This window comes from Lycorma delicatula, chromosome 3 (assembly GCF_047948215.1).
Source record: "Lycorma delicatula isolate Av1 chromosome 3, ASM4794821v1, whole genome shotgun sequence".
Lineage (NCBI taxonomy): Eukaryota > Metazoa > Arthropoda > Insecta > Hemiptera > Fulgoridae > Lycorma > Lycorma delicatula.
Window position 1 is genome coordinate 203,523,885 of NC_134457.1, and position 20,069 is coordinate 203,543,953.

Genomic DNA, 20,069 nt, shown 5'->3' on the forward strand with positions numbered 1-20,069 from the left:
ACTTTGTAAAAAAAAAGTTGTCCAGTACTTTACCATGTTCTGTCATAAAAAAAAACGTTATTCATATGAACTTGGGTTAAACGATTAATTTTTGCGCATTGTTTTCGTCTCAAATAATTTTAAATGGTTGATGTCAATTTGCCATTTAAAGAATGATTGTGTAGGTGATTGATTGCGAAGAATTTTTCTAAAATTAACAAACACACAATTATGCTAATAATCACGTTTATTGCTTTTTGTTTAATTGTAACACGTAAAATTATGTTGTGATAACATAACATAAATAAATGATTCAATATTTTAATAAGTATTAACATTAATTTTTTTATGCATTGCAAAGTTTTTTTGGCTGTACTTAAGCTTCATTTTTATTTCTTTATTTATCAGTTTTATATTCCTAGTAAACTTTTGTCTGTAAATGTAATAAAATCTGATTTTTTTAGATAAAAAAAAAGGTAACAGATAAAAATTGATTTAATTTAAGCTCTGTGCTGATTTTTCTATTTTAAATTTCTTTTATTTGCTAAGATTTGCGACGCTTTTCTACTACATTTTCCACAATAGTATTATTATCTACAGTTTCTCCTTTTTATTAATTAAAAATTATTTTCTTCCTTCATTTAGAAAAAACAGAATATTCTAAAACCTTTGCATTCCTGTTATTGCTAAAAATTGCCAAATTAGAAAAAGTTTTAAAACCATATCAACCTAATATTTGAACATTACTAAATTTTAATTTTTATAACATTTTGTAACATGGTACATTTTGTAATTGCTTTTTTGTAAATGCTTTATAATATTCTGTTTTAAAAATATGTCATACATCCTTTATATGGCATAAGCCTTTTGTCGAGTTAAGTAAACTTAATTGGCAGTTGATTCATTTTCATATCAATGTCAGATTTTGGGAGTTAGATGGGGTGGTAACTCAATGAGTTTGGAGGTCCTATTCCTATTGAGGGGTTATAAGTAGAGCCAAATCAATGGCTTAAATGTTTTATTATACAAAACTGGGTTTCCTACTTGCACTAGAATCTGTATGTAATTTTGTAGTTTAAATTTGTTTGAGTAAATCCTTGTACAAAGAACATTTTTTTTAAGATCATTCATTGCATTATTATAAAAGTTGTCAGTGATCTGAGAAGGAATCGCAAGCCACTCCTGGAAAATATAGCATTCTCAAGAATGACAACAATGTTATGCCATGCTTATTAAGGAAACTGAGGAATGAAGCGACTTCCTTTTGCTTCTTCACAGAGTAGTAATAAGATAGATTTATAACATTGTATATTAGCACATCGAGCTTGGTTAATGGAGATGATATTCATCTCTCTACAAGTAACACCATTATTTTCCATCAAAATTAAATATACATTTGGATAACATTTTTTGATCAGGAAATAGTTCAAAATTATTTCAATCCATAATGATTTTTATTTTTTTTTAAATTGTGAACAGATTTCATGATGGGGTCAGAGAGTGACCTGACCCCATCTCTGATTCCCCACAGAGGTAGGGGTTGTGGATTGCACAGTCATCACTTTATTGTGTACTCGCTGACTGTGAAATCGAGGTGGTTTTGTCAGCGTTACTTTTATAACAATCACAATGTAAAGCCTACAATTCAGAGTATAATTTTATTTTTATGAAATATCTAAAGAGAGAAAAAAAGATTTGAAAATGGTTTGAAATTATATACTTTTGTTTTTAAAGGAAGAATGTAATATGCTTTGAAAATTTCATTTTTTATTTTGATTTAGGGTTGTTAATTTTGGTGGATTTTTACTTTCCCAGCTAGCGCTATAGCAAAGCTTTAGCTGTAGAAGGGAAAGTACTGTGATCGGTCCAATTTGAGCATATGCGGTTTTCACCGGATCTTTACGTTTTAACACCTACTGAATCCAAAAAACAATGGAAATTTTTTGGATGTTCGTATGTGTGTGTTCATTGTTGCACCCTAAATCACCTTATATCTCTAGAACTACTGAACCGATTTTGACCAAACTTTGTCAGATTACTTCTATTTATGGGGCATTGATGCCATTAAATTTTCAACTTTAAAGGGGGTGAGGCTGTTGTCCAAGGTCATCCTCAGTATATTTAGATTTCACCACATCTGTTAACAATTAAAACAAAATGTTTTTTCAAAATCGCATCCCCACCCCAAAAAAAAAATGCTCTAAATAAACTAGCGGCTGTGGGTATACCGAGTCGTTATCTACCTCAGTGCTACACTAGCACTCCTTATGGTGAGAGGAGTCGTTATCTACCTCCTCTCACCATAAGGAGTGCTAGTATAGTACTGATGTACAGGTGCTGTAGTCATCTGCTATGTTATGATGTCACAGGTCACCGGTAGAATTAAATAAATTAATAATATTTAAAGTGGTCGCTAGTAACGCTACACCTGTGTGAATGAAATACGGTTTGCACGCGCACGCTTTAGTTAGAATCATTGAATTAAATTAACAAAAGATATTATTTAAATAAAATTATAAATATTTTAAATTATGGTTTGTGTGTGTCAGCTGTGTGCATAAAAAATTCCGCATGATAGGAAAGTTTATAACAGTGTTGTCAATTTTTTTTTTGTTACTTAATAAGCAGATTTTTTTCTTAAGTTTGAATAATTAGCTAATAAACTATTAGAATGTATATAAAAAACAAAAAAAAAATTGTATTATTTTTTGGTTTATATTTACATAATTGAAAATAACAGAAAAACTATAACCTTGTTAGTGTAAAGCAATTTATTTAATTTCCAAGTATTTTTTTTCTATATTGAGAACCGTTTCTGAAGTTTACGTTGTAGTTGTTGCTTAATAATTTTTTTAATGCATTAAATCGGTATTGATCAACAAAAACCTTGGATAAATTATGGAGTTTAGATTACTGGAACGTTTGATGTAATATTATTATTAATTCACAAGAATCGAGTATTAAGTTTTAAATTTTACATTAAATTTCCACTGTTAAACATTGATTAGTTTTTATTGGATTTTTTTTTATGCAGTTGGATTTTTTAATATTATAGAAAGAAAGCTTTTAATAAAATATGTCTTTTAAAGGTTTATTTTTTTGTTAATATTTAGTATACTACATCATGTATTCAATTGACAGAGTGTTATCCTGCATTTTATGTTTAATTTCTTTCCCTTGGGACAAACAATTTATACTTTACTTAATTTTCATATTTATAATTAAAATAATGTTATTTCATAAAAACTGTGCAGGTATTTTATTTAGAATTTATATATTTTGTTTATTACACTAAAACTGATTTCAGTTTAATATATTTTAAGGAAATTTTTCAAAAATTCATATATTATTATATTTATTAATCATGTGAAATACGAAGTTAAAAATTGGAAAGTTGAAATACATTTCAGATACATAAAAAATTGCCTGACGTTGGTTATACATTGAGACTGACCGATTATACTGCAAGAAAAGAAATTTATTAATTCAAAGTAATATACTTTATTATTAGGTTATAAGTAATAAAACACAGTTCAATATTCATTAAAAATAGTTATAGGAAATTTTGAAATAAACTAATTTATTTACATCATTACATCATTACTTGTGCTACTTTTATTTTTGAATAAAATTTGTAATTTAGTTGCAACTTAAATTATTGTGATATGGTTGAAGAAATTAGTTGTAATATAAAATAGACTTACATTTTTAAAGTATAAAAATAAATTGAAATATATATGACAGGCAGTATCCACAAAACCAAATTATTTAATAAAAAAAATGAATGCAAAATATTACTTTAAAAAAAGCTAGCATTTCATCATTTGTTTACTTAAGTAATATAAAGACAGCGCTAAGAATAGTCTTTTTATAGAAACAGTGTAATAATGGTTATTGATTGAATTGATATGAACTTGAAACCTTGAAAATTTACCTGGACTCTGGTAATTGTATTAAAAATACTATTTGTAAGGTGTACCTCAACTTTCCAAGGCTCTTTGTATGTGAGTTTGTTATCCTTCTATCTTTGTATCACAGTTCCCTTCTTTTCTGGATTAATATCAATCACTGCAGTGACTCTGTTACATAACTGACATAATGTCTTATTTTGCAACTATATATGAAATAAAATGTACATTTAACCAAAGTTCAGGTTTTTTAATCAAATTATTAATATGATCGACTAACTTTTTTTTTAACTTTAAGTACAGGAACTTTTGGGAATTTCTTTCTTTATGTACCCTTTGTGGCACTAAGTTTAGGTTCTCCTTCTAGCCATTTCTTATATATTTTTTCATTCCTTGATGGTTTTACTTCCTGGATGGCGTCTTACACATTCTGTAGTATGTTCTTTCAAATAAATTCTCTGGTCAACCTTCTCCTCTGCTCTTGCTTCTATCATCATTATTAATTACCTCCTCCAAACCACCTATATCAGAGGTTCCTCCCTGATTTGACTTTTTAGTGTTCATAACCTTATACCATTTAATTTTCTGTACGATCATGTTTTTCCAGCAACGTTAAGCATTATGATTCATAAAGTAGAAGAGATGTAAACAAAACAATCAATAAATTCCATTTAAGAACATACTGAAATAAACTTAACGATTTATTTAATATATATTCTGAATCTATGGATTCATCATTATTTATTAAAATACAATATCAGGTAATAAATTACCATCAGCCAGATTGGGGAAAATCTGATATTTGTGTACGATCAGCAGTTGACTATGTGATTTTTATTAATGCAATACACATTGACCTCAAGTACTTTGTATTATTTACCAGTTTTATTATATTTCATATCATTCTACTCTCTATATTCATGTTGAGAAAAAGTACTTAAGCTGTGCCAGTTGGAAGACTTTTTTTTAATAGCATATAAATGTAATTTTTTAAATATGTATGTATACAGAAAACAGTTATAGTTGTAAAATAATCTGTCTGATATTTTCATTGTCAGAATTATCTTTGTTTGATATTGTATTGTGTTACAATAGAATAGAAAAATATGAAATACTTCCTTTATGGGTCATGATTGTAATCTAAAAAGAAAACAGACTTTAAAAAAATCTGCTCTTAAAATAAAAAATAATAATTTTCAAAACTAAATATAAGTTAGGAACTATAATAAACGTTTATTGAAATAAATTTGGGAACTAGATTATATTCAAATACCGCTTAAAAAAAGAAAAGTATAGAATTATCAGTTTCAATTGTTAAAGTCATCCATCATTTGCAGACACTGAAGAAAATATATAAATAAATAAATGGAAAAATAAATAAAATATTAACAAAACTTTTGTAATGTTTATTTTGTTCTTAAACAAAATCTGTGATAAATTCACCAGAGACGCTTGCTTGTATGTGGAAATATGGAAATGAAATTTTGTAGCACACAAAATATTTCTTGCCTGTCAGAGATTCAAATCTAGGATCCCCAGGTTAATTAATTTATTAATTATTATTTTTTATTAATATTTAACACATTAAAAATGAAAGTAATATATTTAAAAAACATTCTGAGTAATATAAATTATTAACTAACAAATGTTTCTTATTTTTTCATTACTCATTTCTTATTCTTATATATGTACTTTTTTCTTAATGTCTACTGATGATGATTATTTAATAATCAAAGTGATCATCTTATTATTTAAATATCAATATTTAGACTCTGTGACAAATTAAAAATAGCACATTAGCTAATTTCATGAGATCAAAAAAGTATTACTATATATTTTTTAGTATAGATATCACATTGTCAGTCCTGTTTCTTCTTTAGAAATAAGATGAAACTTTTATTCATTGATTTTATTTTTATTTAAGATTTGGATAGACTAATTTGTTTTTAATTAAATAAAATTTTCTTTTTACAGACATTAATCAATACAGCTTACTGCACTCTTATACTACTGGGAAAATTCATTCAGCGACTAGTATTTGCAGAATTAAGGGTATCTGAACAGCAACATTTGAAAGATAAGTTCTGGAATTTTGTCTTCTACAAATTTATTTTTGTTTTTGGAGTTATAAATGTTCAGTACATGGATGAAGTTATCATGTGGTGTGCTTGGTTCTCAGTATTGGGTTCATTACATCTGTTAGCACAGCTAAGCAAGGACAGATTTGAATATGTGAGTAAAAAATTTTCTTCTTTAGTTAAGGATAATTTTTAGTAAGAAAAAAAGTTTTAAAAAAAATTTCAAATTACAAATAACCTCTTTTTTTTACAGTCTTGTAGGTTGGATTTTTACAGTATGGTTTTATATTTTGTTGTAGGATGTATGTATAATGTAAAAAAGTTTTAGATTTTAATAACACTAAAAAATTCCTTTTCTTTTGAAACAAAATTTTTCACAGTAAAGCAATGTAACATGTTTCATGTACCTGAAGATAGTGAAAAAGTTTTAGATAGTGGCAAATTTTTGTTAATTTCAAATTATATAGTTTTATTTTTTGTTACACCAATTTTTTGGTAATGAATTTAATAAACTTAATCATAGAAAAAGCAAATTCAGTATTTATATTCAATTTTTTTTTCATTAACATTAACGTAGTTATTCCTGTGAAATAACTATAATTATTAGTGAGTGATATTAATTTAATTTCAGCCCTCCATCACAAGCGTTTGTTTATAAGGCCATGCAAAGGTTTTTGCTTTAATGCAGTCTTGAAGTTATTGTGTCTGTTTGAATCTTTTTTTATCTTCATTTTTTTAATATGCAATTTATGATTGAGTTCAGTTCCCGAATCTTGTTACATTGTGTTGTATTCAACTATATTGTGTTAATTGACAGATTCTGGTATACAGAGTATACCATCGTATGTGGTGATGTAAGCATTTTACAGATCATTTTTGCACATATGGAAGAGAAAAAGACATGATTATGATTATAAAATGTTAGCATTTATTTGGTTTCAAAACAAGTGAAGTACAAAAATTGCTTACAAGTCAGTGATTAGGTATTTTATCACAAAAATTATAATTAACATTGTTGTTTTCCTATAGAAGAATTTGTGTCAATAATTGACAGTTTAGATAATTTGTATAAAAAGGTTGTAAGCATATGAAAAAAAATGTTAACTATTTTTATTTTTTTATTTCCTAGAATCACTGTGAGCAGTTTTATGAACATTTCAGCATTACAAAAAGAGTGACAAAAATTAAATTAATTTTTTTTTTTTTTACAGTTTCTTAGTTATAATTTACAAGTTAGTTTTAATTATTATTGATTCTGTTATGTACCTATAAAGATAACAGAGATTGTTATAATTATTTGTGCAATTGCATTAATGCAATGAAGTTTATTTTTTACCTCCATTATCTCATAAAAATTGCATATGTACAATATATGCATCTTGGGTCTTGATATTACAGGATATATTTGATAGAGTGCTAAATGTACAATAATGGCATTACTTATAAAAAATAACCTGGATTTTTATACCAGTATTACATGATTTTTATTTTTTTTAAATGGTGAAGAGATTTCATGATGGGGGTCAGACAGTGACCTGACCCCCATCTCTGATCCCCACCTCTGTGGGGGATGTGGATTGCACAGTCATCACTTTATTCTGTACTCACTGACTGTGAAATGAGGTGGTTTTGTCTACATCACTTTTATAACAATCACAATGTAAAGCATACAATTCAGAGTATAATTTTATTTTTATGAAATATCTAAAGAGAGAAAACTAGGTTTGAAAATGATTTGAAATTATATTACTTTTGTTTTTAAAGGAAGAATGTAATATGCTTTGAAAATTTCATTTTTTATTTTGGTTTAGGATTGTTAATTTTGGTGGATTTTATTGTAAAAATTCCAACTGGGTCTTGTGCAAGACTGTAAATTACCCAATTAATTTCAATCAGAGATAGTCCTGTATGGGTTGATAACTCGTTTTCCTGTACCATACTTATTTTTTGGATTAGTACTATGGAAGTTGTATCAGGTGTGGTCCTGTTTCTATCTGTGATATCATGCTAGCATTTTTTAGCAATCTACTTCTTTATGGGAATTCAACAGACTGATAGCTATCTATTTTGTCAGTTTGTGCACAGAAGACTAGCAGCTGAAGTGACTTCTAGATAAAGCCAAGCATCATCTAAATTACTACACCTTTGGATACTTATTTGAGCTGATGTTTTTTTATAGACTTTATGTAGTCATAAATATGTAATTCACTTTTAGAGGCCAGTACTATAGATATGTTAAATAATAATGAACAGTACAGGACATTGCCTTTGATAGATCACTACCTGTATTGGCTGATTAATATCATTTCTGAATTGGAAAGTATGAAAATATTTTTCAATTACTATTTAGAAAAAAAAATTTATTACATTATTACTAATAATTTCTTTTCAGTAAGAGCAGTAATAATATGTAGAATGTTAAATTCATGTATTAATTCTTCCTGCCATATATCATATTATACAATATATGTATTATAATTTTGTTGTTATTCTAGTTGTTTATATACATATGTAGATAATTTTTTGTTATTAGATTTTCTATAATGATGATAATTCTTTCAGAGGTATAAAAATGTAGAAATAACTTCATAGATGAATTACTAATGTTTCTCCTAGTATACACTAGTACACATCTTGAATGAATCAAATTGCTTGTTGTAATCAGTTGAAATGATGCACATTCTGATCAGTCAGTTCCTTTCCATTCTGTAATTGGTGTATATGTGTTGTTTTTCGATCAAAAAGTTTTTATACTTAGGATCAGTTGTATTTTTAGATTCAATAAATCTAAAAATAACTGGATTGAAATTTTCAAATTGAAAGAAGTGAATGAAAAAGTTGAAAATTATTTTATTTGAGAAAACCAAACAACAGTGTATTATGTACAGCTAAACGTTTAAATTATATGAATAATTGTGAATTAATTAATAAAAACGATTCTTGAGAAAAATAATAAATGCATTACTTGAAAAAATACTTATTAGTTAAAAGACTTATTAGTTTGAAAAACAAAGAGATTATTAAAAATGGATTAATAGATAAAATTAATTATTACAACTATTTAAGTTTTGGGAAGTTAATCTTGTGGGTGATTTTTAACTTTATAAAAAATGTTTTTTTTTAAAATCATAAACATGTTTTCCTTTTCACTTGGTATGTATTCAGGTATAATATTTCTATGTATGTATCTATTAGGCAGAGGTATGTAATAGTTTCACTCGATAAGTTCACTTAAAATCCCGATTAGGTTTTTTGTATAACCACCATTTAGGAAAGAGTCATCAGACTGGACCATAGGTGGAGTTGACTGCACTAAATTACTTGTATAATAATGATACTAAAACTTTAAATATGTATCGTCATTAGTACTGATCAGGTAGCGTGTAGCCAATATTCTAATGAAAAAGAGATCCTGAATAAAGAAAAGAATAAGTAATGATAAAAAGGATGGACCATCTTCTCATAGAGACCGTAAAACAAGATAAACAGAACACCCAGCCCTCCAGATAATGTTGATGATAGCTTCTTGGGAGATCAGGATATCTTTATTTAGGATGACAGCAGCATGTTACTGATCATTAAATTTAAATTCGCTCACTCAACTATATGTTACATTGAACAGTTCTCCTTCCAGATGCTAAAGAGCTTCCTGAGACTCTGAGGGGGCTTGGTTTTCCTTAAATGACACTGTTGTCCATTCTTTGGATTGTGTGAAAATATTTAACAAAACTAATATCAGTAAGATCCCTACTGGAGGATTAAGATCTCAAACATCGTAGAATATTCATAACCCACCAGAACTTTTAAATTGTTTTTAAACTTTCAGGGATTTTAAATTTATGTAATTTTTGTTCTATGTATCTTTTCTTTCCTTAAAAAGAATTTATTTTTAAATTTAAGATAGAGGTAGCTTTTTAAACTCTTCTTGTTTTTAGTTTTACATTTGTTCTCATATTATTTTTTAATGATCAATGATTTATTGTTCTTTTTGAACTCTTTCTGTTTGTTGGAAAGGGGGGTAGTATTACATTTCTGTAAACGTCATACCCAACATACAGTATTTAATTTGTGTTCCATAAAGGAACAGAAAAGATCTGGTCTGTTACTCAACTTAAAAAAATTAAAAAGGAAAATTTTTTTTCAATTTGGCTTGTTTAAGAATTGTTTACTTGTATTATATTAAAGGAAAAAAATTAATATTTCCACACTTTTTATTTTTAATGTTTTTGTTAAAAATTCTAATAATTTCTATAAAAATTTGATAATTTGTGATGGGAAAACATTTTATCCCATATATAGTAGCTATAGATAAAATTATAGAATTAAAAAAAAAAATAGTTTTAATGTTATTAAATCTCTATCATCATTTTAAAAATGTAGTTCTCATAATGGTGTGATGTATTTAATATTAAAAAGAAGTTTTTCTTTTTGTAAAATAATTCTGTATCCTTCTGTGCTCAGTGCTGTTTTCAAAAACATAAACCCAACCCAACCCCCTTAGTTATGTATCCTACTTTATGAAGTTTATTTGTAATTAAACCGTTACATTCTTAAAAGGATTGTATTCTTCATTTACAGACTTTTAAGGTAACCACTGCATAGTCTAGTACAATTTTTGTTGTGCTCTTAAGATATTAAATTTGTTGGCGTTAATGTATATTAATGAGGATTGCTGTGTTAATTCATTTGCATGGAAACAATAAGTATAAATGAATACAAAAATTACAATGAAACTGACAGTTAAGAATCGTAGTTTATGTAAAGTATAATAATTTACATTTAAAGACCTGAATATTATTCATTATATTAAACAAGTAAAATCATATACAATGCACTAGTATCTGACTGTATATTGTATAAACTTTTATGACTATCTTGTGGCATGGCAGAAACCTGTTGTTCTCCATGCCAAGAGTTCTGTGTACTCTGGATGGGGGAGGATATAGCATGTTGTGTAAAGTTGTCATTTTTATACAAATACTTTACCCATATCAGACAAAAGCTTTTTTCCCCATTATACTTGAATATTCATTTATGATGTATTGTCTGTAAAGAATTAATTGTGGTTCTTTACTATTTTAAAGCAGATTATTATTTTCATCTTGAATTGTGAAAATTTTTCATGTGTAATATTTATTTATTTATTTCCTCTATAAATAATCATAATAAATGTTCTGTCATAGTCACTTGTAGAACTAGTCAACAGTATCTTTTATTTTGTATTGCAGTTAGATTTTATTGTTAACTCATTTTGGCATAACTTTTTCATTTATTTACATATTTAATAATTTTCTGTTTTAAAGTTTAATTTAATAGATTAATTAGATTATTCTCATGTTTGGAATTGTTAAATGCGCTGTTTACGTGAATGAGAGAAAACCTGGAACAGGGATCAGCAGGTTGTCGCAAAATATAAAAAATAAAAACTAATATACACTAAAACATAATAAAAATCTAAGAATATCAATAAATGGTCAGGTGAATGATGTGTATGTAATAAGTGGAGAGAGTAAATATTCTTATGTATCATAAAAGGATATATAGTTTGAAACCTATATAATTTTTACAGCAAGACTACAGTACTGTAATAAAAGAGAGAGAGATATATAAGAGAGAGAGATCTCTTTCTATAATGATATAGAAAGATCTATCACTGAATAGATCTAAAAAATATCTACAACCAAAATTAGCATAAACTTTGATGGCCATCATTATTTGGTTACACAGGTCGTCATTGCATTGTGTTACACAGGATGTAGGATTAAATGAGTGCTAAATGAATGATTTGGCAGTGATGGATACACAGTTTGCGTATAATATTTTGAAATGACCATTTTTGTGTAATTTAGAAGGAATTAGGAAGCCTGGTTATTTTTTTATTGATACTTTGCCACCAGGTTTATTGTATCATCACCTGACAGGAAGTGTCCACACCCTACCAGGTTGTTACACTAGGGATATTCTGGTTCTACTACTCCTGAAACCCTTGCTTGATCTAAGTCATATTTAAATCACAGAATGAAAAATTGTAAAGAAAGATAAGAAAAAAGGGTTATTGGTGAGAAAGGATGATCTACTTATAATTAACATAACCGCAGTATAAAAAAAAGAATAACGAAGGAAAGGTTAAGGCTCCTTCCCCCCTACAATAGTACAGACGTCAATTTTCTTTTTGTTTTGATCAGTGTAGATTGCTTTTCTTGAGAAATTAAGAGTCAACAAAGTTTGAGTAAATTTTCTAAACAAACAAACTTGCCCTATCCTAGAATTTTGTGGCATGTGGGAACTATATAATTGAACTATTTAGCCAGATCTTCATTGGAAGTTAGAGTGTGTATTTTTGATATTGAATGTGAAATATTGTCTAGTATAGACAGCCTTGGTGATGGTATTGTTATTTTAGATTCTATAATGTAAATAAAATATTTGTCATTTATAAGCTGGATTTTATTGTTCAGCTGGATGTTGAGAAAAATGTAAAACAAAAAGAAATCCACTGACTCATTAAAGGTGATGATTAGAAAAAAAATAAGTAGGAAATAATAACTGCAACTTTGTTATTCTGCCATTTACTGAAAGAATTTTGTTTGTAATTAAGCAGATTTTTTAATCATTATGTGTAGTAGGTAGAGTAGTTAATTGGTTTTTTTTTATTATTAATGTACTCACATATTCATTTAATCTGATCTTTTTTATTGCTATTTTCTGCTGTAAGTCACTAGTACTATACAGTCTTATATGTAAACATGTATTTACAGTTAGTTCTATTATTACCGTAATTGTAATTCATTCATATTGTTATGAATAACTTGTTATTTATATTTTATGATTTTTTAAACAAGTATTTGTATTTAATTAGTATTAATAGTAAATTGATGATTGATGGTTTATATAAATAAAAAAATTGTCATAGTTATTTTACGCTTCACAATTCATTGTCTGAAATTTACTGCATCATTGTTTGGAGAAAGTTTGAATTAAAAGTCTCTGCCACTCAAGATAGTTGACAGGAGTTCAATTAGGTTTTAAACTCTATTTTTGCCTTTAATAAAATGATTTTATCGTGTTGTTTATAAAATCTGTTGCATAACAACTTTTACATTATTATTAAATTTTCTTTAGCTTTTTTCTATTAATATCATTGTATTTACGTGTAAAAATGTGAGTAAGGGTTGAGAGAGTAATAATTCATAAAATTTTTCATAATCACTAGGAGTTCTCTGTTCTGGAGTAAAAAATTTGAATGAGGGAAAAGATTGCACTATTATTTTTTTTTTATTTATTTAAAAAAGATTATTTTCTTGTAATTATTTGGTTAAATTATAACAATAGATCATATTTTAAAATTGCTGTAAATTTAAGATTGAAACACTATATTTAAATTTCCACCTTCTTTCTTTTATTTACTTTGGCATTTTGTTTATCCAGTTAACTTCATGTTCTAATTAATTTCACGTATCAGCCTTCTCATTTACTCAGTGATGTCTGATGTATGATTAACATCTCACTTATTTTATAACAGTTTACTTCAAGCGTGTGTTACTGTGTTACTTTAATTTAATTCTTCATTTGACAGTGACAATTCTGTTCTTTTATATTTTTTTCTTATTTTGTTGAAATTAATTATTTACATTATCATGGAAAAAAATTAAATGAAAAATAATTATTTTTTATTTTTTGTTATAATTGTGTATCATATGATGATGTATAAATGTACTCATAAAAAAATTAAAAAGTTTTTATGTATTTAAATTATTGTCTTAATTTTGTAAGCAAAACCACACTATCAGAAGACTCAAACTAGATTCTTCATGTTCTCATTCATTTAATTTAAAAAGTTTTTTTATTTTAAAGTATGAAGATCACCTTTGCATTTTAAATAGCAAATAAACATCTATATTTTACCTCAGTTTATCTGTATAAAAACCTGGGGGGGGGGGGGGCGATTTTTATGAGATTCTTTTTTATTTTTAATTGTTAATAAATTTTTTTTCTTGATTTCAATTTAGATACATAAATACAAGTAAATTGTGTGTGTGTGTGTGTGTGTGTGTGCGCGCACATGCACACACACTTTTGGTTTTTGGTTGTGTTATTTTAAATAATTCTTATATTTCAGCTGAATTTGAATATTTGTCTTTCATCCTTTTTTTTGGGTGTGTTCACATATGGTATGCAACACTGTTATAGGCCATAAGCTGTGTTAAAAAATATTATGTATATTTTACTGTTCAATGTTATTATTTTTACTGTTTTGAATATATTTTCTTTTATTAATTTTTCAATTTAAACTTTATGTTAAAATGTTATAATTGCAGAGTTAGCAATGGGTATAGGGTATAGTAGTTACCAAAGAGGTATAGGTTTTACCTATACTTCTCAAGTTGATCAGTAAGTACGTAACAGTGCTATAAGTGCTTTAATGATCAAATTTTACTTGATCATAGAAACTCTGTAAAAAACAGCTAATCTTAGCTCCCATATTAGAGAAGTAATGCATATGATAAATTATGGCAGATGTTATGAATTATGTTTTAATCCATTAATATGATTTATCCTTGCTATGGAGGTTTTACATTTAGAAGATAAGACATTTAAATATTTAAGTCCCCGCTATGTTGAGTTCAGACTTGTATTTATTTGGATTAAATTTAATTTATGAGGTTTATATTTAGACATGTCAAACAGTCTGTTTTGGCATTTGTGCTGCTAAGTGTTACGTCATTATTATTATTATCAAAATAGAAGGAAAAATTTATTTTAGCTTTTTTATACGCCAGATGTGTTAGAAGTTATTTCTTATTAGTTATTTTTATAAAAATAACAATATTAAATTAAATTTGTTTAGATGGCTTAATAAATATTTATTTTGACTAATAGTTTATTTGTGGGCATGAATATTTAATTCTTTATATAATATCCGATCCGATGTAATAATAATAATAGTTTGTCTGATTATGGAAAAGTATTCATTAAATACTTAAATATCACAGGATAAGATTTTGTGTTAATTATGCCTCAAATTACTGTAAAATACTGTGGAAAATTACAGAACATTAAAATCACTATTATCAGTATCTAATATTGTCCTCTTATGTAATGCTTTCTCAATATTTTGGTTATTTACTGGAAAAAAATATGTGTACATTAAGAAATTTTTAATGTATCCTCTCACTTTTATCTGTACATGTTACTTGTTGCAATTAATGATATGAATTCAATTCAGTTTATTTTATTTTCCATCAGGGAAATCCCCAAACAAATCGAATTAGTTTTGTACAGTAACAGAAAAATCATAATATATAAATAAAATGCATTAAAACAAAATAGAATTATTTCTAAGATTAAGGGATGACATAAATAATAAATGTGAACCAATTGAATAAACCAAAGCATGTAGGCACAGTTAAATAAATAAAAAAGTAAAAGCAAACAAAAATGCATGTGATGGTTTGCTTTTTTATTGTAATTATTATTTACAAAAATGTACTGTTTAAAAATATAGCTTAAATGCAGCCATACATGAGACTAGAAAAATAACTTGAAAATAAATTACCTTACATTACAAACAAAATATAAGGTTCATTAATTAAAAAAATGATCTCATTTCCAAACAATTATGTTTTACTGTTGTCACCAAGGTAATAGTGAATCTGTCAATTGTTAACTGATTAACAATAGTTCATTATAATACAGATTTAGCAAACTGTATCATCTCATTTTTAGCCATTGTAATATTAAGGAGGTATTACTAAAATATAACTTGGCCAACCTAGTCTCATACTTTCTAGTTTCTGCGTAGTAAGGGTTTCTGCTTACGTTTTAATTCCACATTCATTCACATTAATTCAGATGAAAAGTAATTTATACCATTTTATTTAATTCCATATAAAATCCAACTTGACTCATTATGTTAAAAAATAATAAAATAAATTATGTTTAAAAATAAATTAGATTGCAACTTACAGAGTTGAATTTGACTGAAATGAAGTTGAGAGTAAGAAATGCAGTAGTCATCTTAATGGAGCACTTCCCTGCTCCAACTTACTCTGGACTATTCATCATGTCAGTCAGTAATTGTATTGTTCTGTTCAAGTAAAAAAGTAGTATAGCTTTAAAGTTAGTTTAATAAATAATCCAAAGCTCAGTTTTCTAATGATGAGTTCTTGAAAAATCAGTAAGGAATTTAGTTTAATTTAATCAAATAAGTGTCATAAAAATTCACGTTTGTTTCTAGGGCTCTGTTGGTTTAAATATACAATCTTACTGTTCTAGCCATTCTGTGTGTCTGTCCAATGTGACATAATATTTCCTGAATAGTATAACTGAAAAAGACCAATTTTATGAACAATGTGTAAAATAGTGACCTTCAAGATAATTTAAGGTTCCAAAAAATTTCAGGGGTTGCCAGAGTGGTTAAATAAAATTGAACAAGTCTTTTACACACAGTATTTAAAGTGATAATAATTAACTTGTCCGGCTTAAATTATAATGAATATTTTTATTTTAAATTATAAATGTATAATGAGAACAATTTTTTCCTTTATATTCCTATTTACGTTTTTATTACATTAATAGGAGAGCTGGATATTGTATAACAACTCAGTTACAGCATATGTAAAATATATATTCCTTTGCATTAGGAACTTCGTCAGAGCAACTGTTCTCAATTGCATACGTTCCCTGTGTTAGTAGGAGTGACTGAATAGTAGGCAGAAGGCAACCGAATATCCTTTCCCAATGATTCTCTAAATATTAACATAATGACACACAATCTTTTCTGTTAAATATACCATAGTTAAAATTGATTTTCATATGGATCTTCAGAGAGAGTATTGCAGGAAGTTGTCAACTCCTAGAAAGAATTCACTAATAGATTGAAAGAAGGTACGATATGAAACATCTAATGTAAGAACACTTACATTGCAAGTAGGCAGGACAGAAGATTTAAAAGAGAGATGATTATCAACTTAACAGAAAATCCCATAATATAATTAGGATTATTTAATTGAAATGAAAGATGAATTTAACAGCGATGTTGTTACAATAATATGTATTATAAAAACGAAGAAATGGCTTAGGAATTATTCTAACTAAAGAAATAGTAAAATGTGTACCAAGGACAATTTTTATTTATGATAGGATAGGAATGATCCCAAAGGATTTGCTTTTAATACCAGTACCATGTCAATTGTCAGTATGAAGATGCTGCAGTTGAGATAATGTATGCAATAATAAGAAAATATAATTTAAATTATGGAAGAGGAAGATAAAAATTATTGTAGAAAATAAGACACTAAAGAAATAGTCAGAAACTGGAGCATTTGAGATATGGATGTGGAATTAATTTTCCTTTTTTGTTTTGTCTGATTTAAAAAAAAAAAAAACATTGTACGATAGTAAACATCATTGATACAGTTTTCACAGTAACAGTGATATATATGGTTTTGATAATATATTTAAAAACAAACATGATTAAAGTGCTTTTAAAACTGAATGAAAATAAATGTTTTTATATAATTGTTGTAACACAATATTAAGAGTTTTATTTCTGTAATTATTATCATACTTGTTTTTATATAATATTTCATTAAAATATCCCCTTTTTTATTGTAAACACTTCACTGTACTGTATTTACTAGATAATTGTATTTACTGTACTTGAAAACATGTAAATCATCATTGTCAAATACTGATTTATTTTATTTAAGCTTTTTAAGAACTATTCTATTTCTTACAATCTGAATGTATCTATTAAAAATTGATCCCTGATTTATGAGAATTTTTAAATATCTTTATTTCTGAAAATTAGTACTCTTTTATTTTATAATGTATGAAAGAAAAAATTATGTGTAGAGCAAAGTGTGTGTGTGTGTGTGTGTGTGTGTGTTTATATATCAGCTTAAGAAGAAATTTAATGTCATACAAAAAATCTACACATGCACACAGTGCATGTGCATGTGTTGTGTGTGCTAGCATTTCTAAAATATTTTAATGATAAATTGATTTCATAGTATATTAAATTTATATTACAAATTTATTTTATTTATAAATTTTGGAATTTTCCTGGTACTAATTAATCTATTAACTAATATTAAGAAAAATTTTAATTTTAACTTTGTTATTTTCATGTTATCAATGATTTATATGTTTATGTGCATTGACAACAACAATTTAATGTCCAATTAAGAAACTCTATTTTTTTTTTTATTCTGAAATTAATTTTATAGCTGTTGAAAAATATGAAGCCTGGCTAGGATTTAAACCCAGAACTTCAAAGGGAAGCCTTAAGCTTTCAATTTGGTCAGAGTTATTTGTCTTGTACTGCAATTTATCTGAGAATAAATTCCCTTTCTCTCTACTCATGCATTTTAGAGTTCATATTCTTCAAGAAACTGTAAAATAGATATAACTGTGACCTAACCTATTTTGTTTGGTGGTGAGTATGGGTAAGGGTATTACTGATGGTATTATTGCTATTATAATTATTCATCCCATTTTACAAGTTTTTTTTTTTTTTTAAATATGTTATTCATTTCATTTTTGGTTGTTTTTTCCAGTTATCTTTTTCACCAACAACACCAGGTTGGAACCATGTTCGTCTTGTAGCATTGCTTGGGACGATTCTTCTTCTTTCTGGTTTGATGTTTCTTGTGTGTGTGGCTGTTGGCTTTTTTGGTGGATTCAATACATTTGCATTCATGGCAGCAGAGGTAATATAGTGAATTCCTGATTCTTATAGCATAATAGAGACCCATTTGCATTTTCTTTTCTGGGTAATATTGAATATAATCACATTTTAGATACTTAATTGTAGGAGGTTAGAATCTCCTAATTTCTTGCAAATTTATTTCACTTACAAAATCGTGTTATAAATAAAATATTATAGACAGTGGTCTACATTGGTTATGGCCTCTATTTAGTGGAAAGTGTATTTTATTAAGTAAGTAGATGTCTAGTTGGAAGTTTTAATACTTCAAAACATTTAGTAAAAAAATTACTGAACCTGGAAAGCCAATTTTGCATTCTTATAACAAAGTACCGATAGATATGCAAAATCAAGTTAAAAAGTGTATATAATTAGATAAAAAGTTGTGTTCCATTTTAACATCAAAATAGATTTTTAAAACAAACTACTTATTTTCTATCTAATACTAAGAGTACTGATTTCATAATAAAATAATTTTCTGAATAAAAGGAGATATGTTGTAATTTCTTTTTATATGATTATGATACAATATACTACTCAGAAACAAGAAAGTGAACTATTTAAAAGTATATTCTAAAGCTAAATAAATTTAAGGCACACACTGTACATTGTTGTAACTTAATGAAGTAGAAAAATATGTTATGTTGTTGTGAATATTATTATTTTGAGGGATAATAATTGACAAAATAGAAATAAGTATTTTCTGAAAACATCCTTGATCCTCATTAGCAGGCTGAACTGAATTTTTACATAAGTGTAGGGTTTTTAATGAAACCTTCTAATAATTCCATATTTATTTGATAAAGATTTGAGACTTTTATGGATAAATTTTTAAAAAAGCATTCTTAGATTAAAGAATTTCTATATAATTTTGAGTTTCCAACAAGTAGAAAGTTGTTGTGTGATTATAGTGTTGTAGTGATCAAAATAATTTAATTATTATTAAATAACAATATATAGTACATGAATGTATTTGATATGATTAGTATTTTGGTCAAATTATTTTAATTCTGCATCTTTTGAGATAAGTTATTATGAAGATCCTGATGAATATATAGTGATTACAAATTTAATAAGGACAGTTCACATTCTATGAATGATTAAATCCCTTCTGTCAGTATAAAAAGAAAGGAACTAATAAATTTGTGTTCAAGTTCAATGTACAAGTGAGAGTGCCATTACAAAAGTATAGTTCAATTTATGTATGATAATCCAATGCATTTCAACAATTAAGAAATGACTTGTTTAATTATTAACCTGGTGTAACTTTTTAAAATTTCCTAATCCCCTACCTCTTTGCTAATTATGCATTAGAATTTGACAGGTAGTAACAGATTCCCTTAATTATTATTTTCAGGAGGGAGAAAAGTGGTTGACAGCCCACATGAAACTTAA

General features: G+C 26.7%; 1 protein-coding gene across 1 annotated transcript in view; it reads left to right on the forward strand.

The window, feature by feature from the left end:
• Nucleotides 1–20,069, forward strand: part of LOC142322370 (E3 ubiquitin-protein ligase AMFR-like) — a 190,122-nt gene that overhangs the window by 149,238 nt on the left and 20,815 nt on the right. The window contains exons 2-3 of the mRNA XM_075361378.1: nucleotides 5,862–6,119; nucleotides 18,526–18,678. Of these exons, the coding sequence (XP_075217493.1) occupies nucleotides 5,862–6,119; nucleotides 18,526–18,678 (411 nt within the window). The remainder of the gene's footprint in view (nucleotides 1–5,861; nucleotides 6,120–18,525; nucleotides 18,679–20,069) is intronic.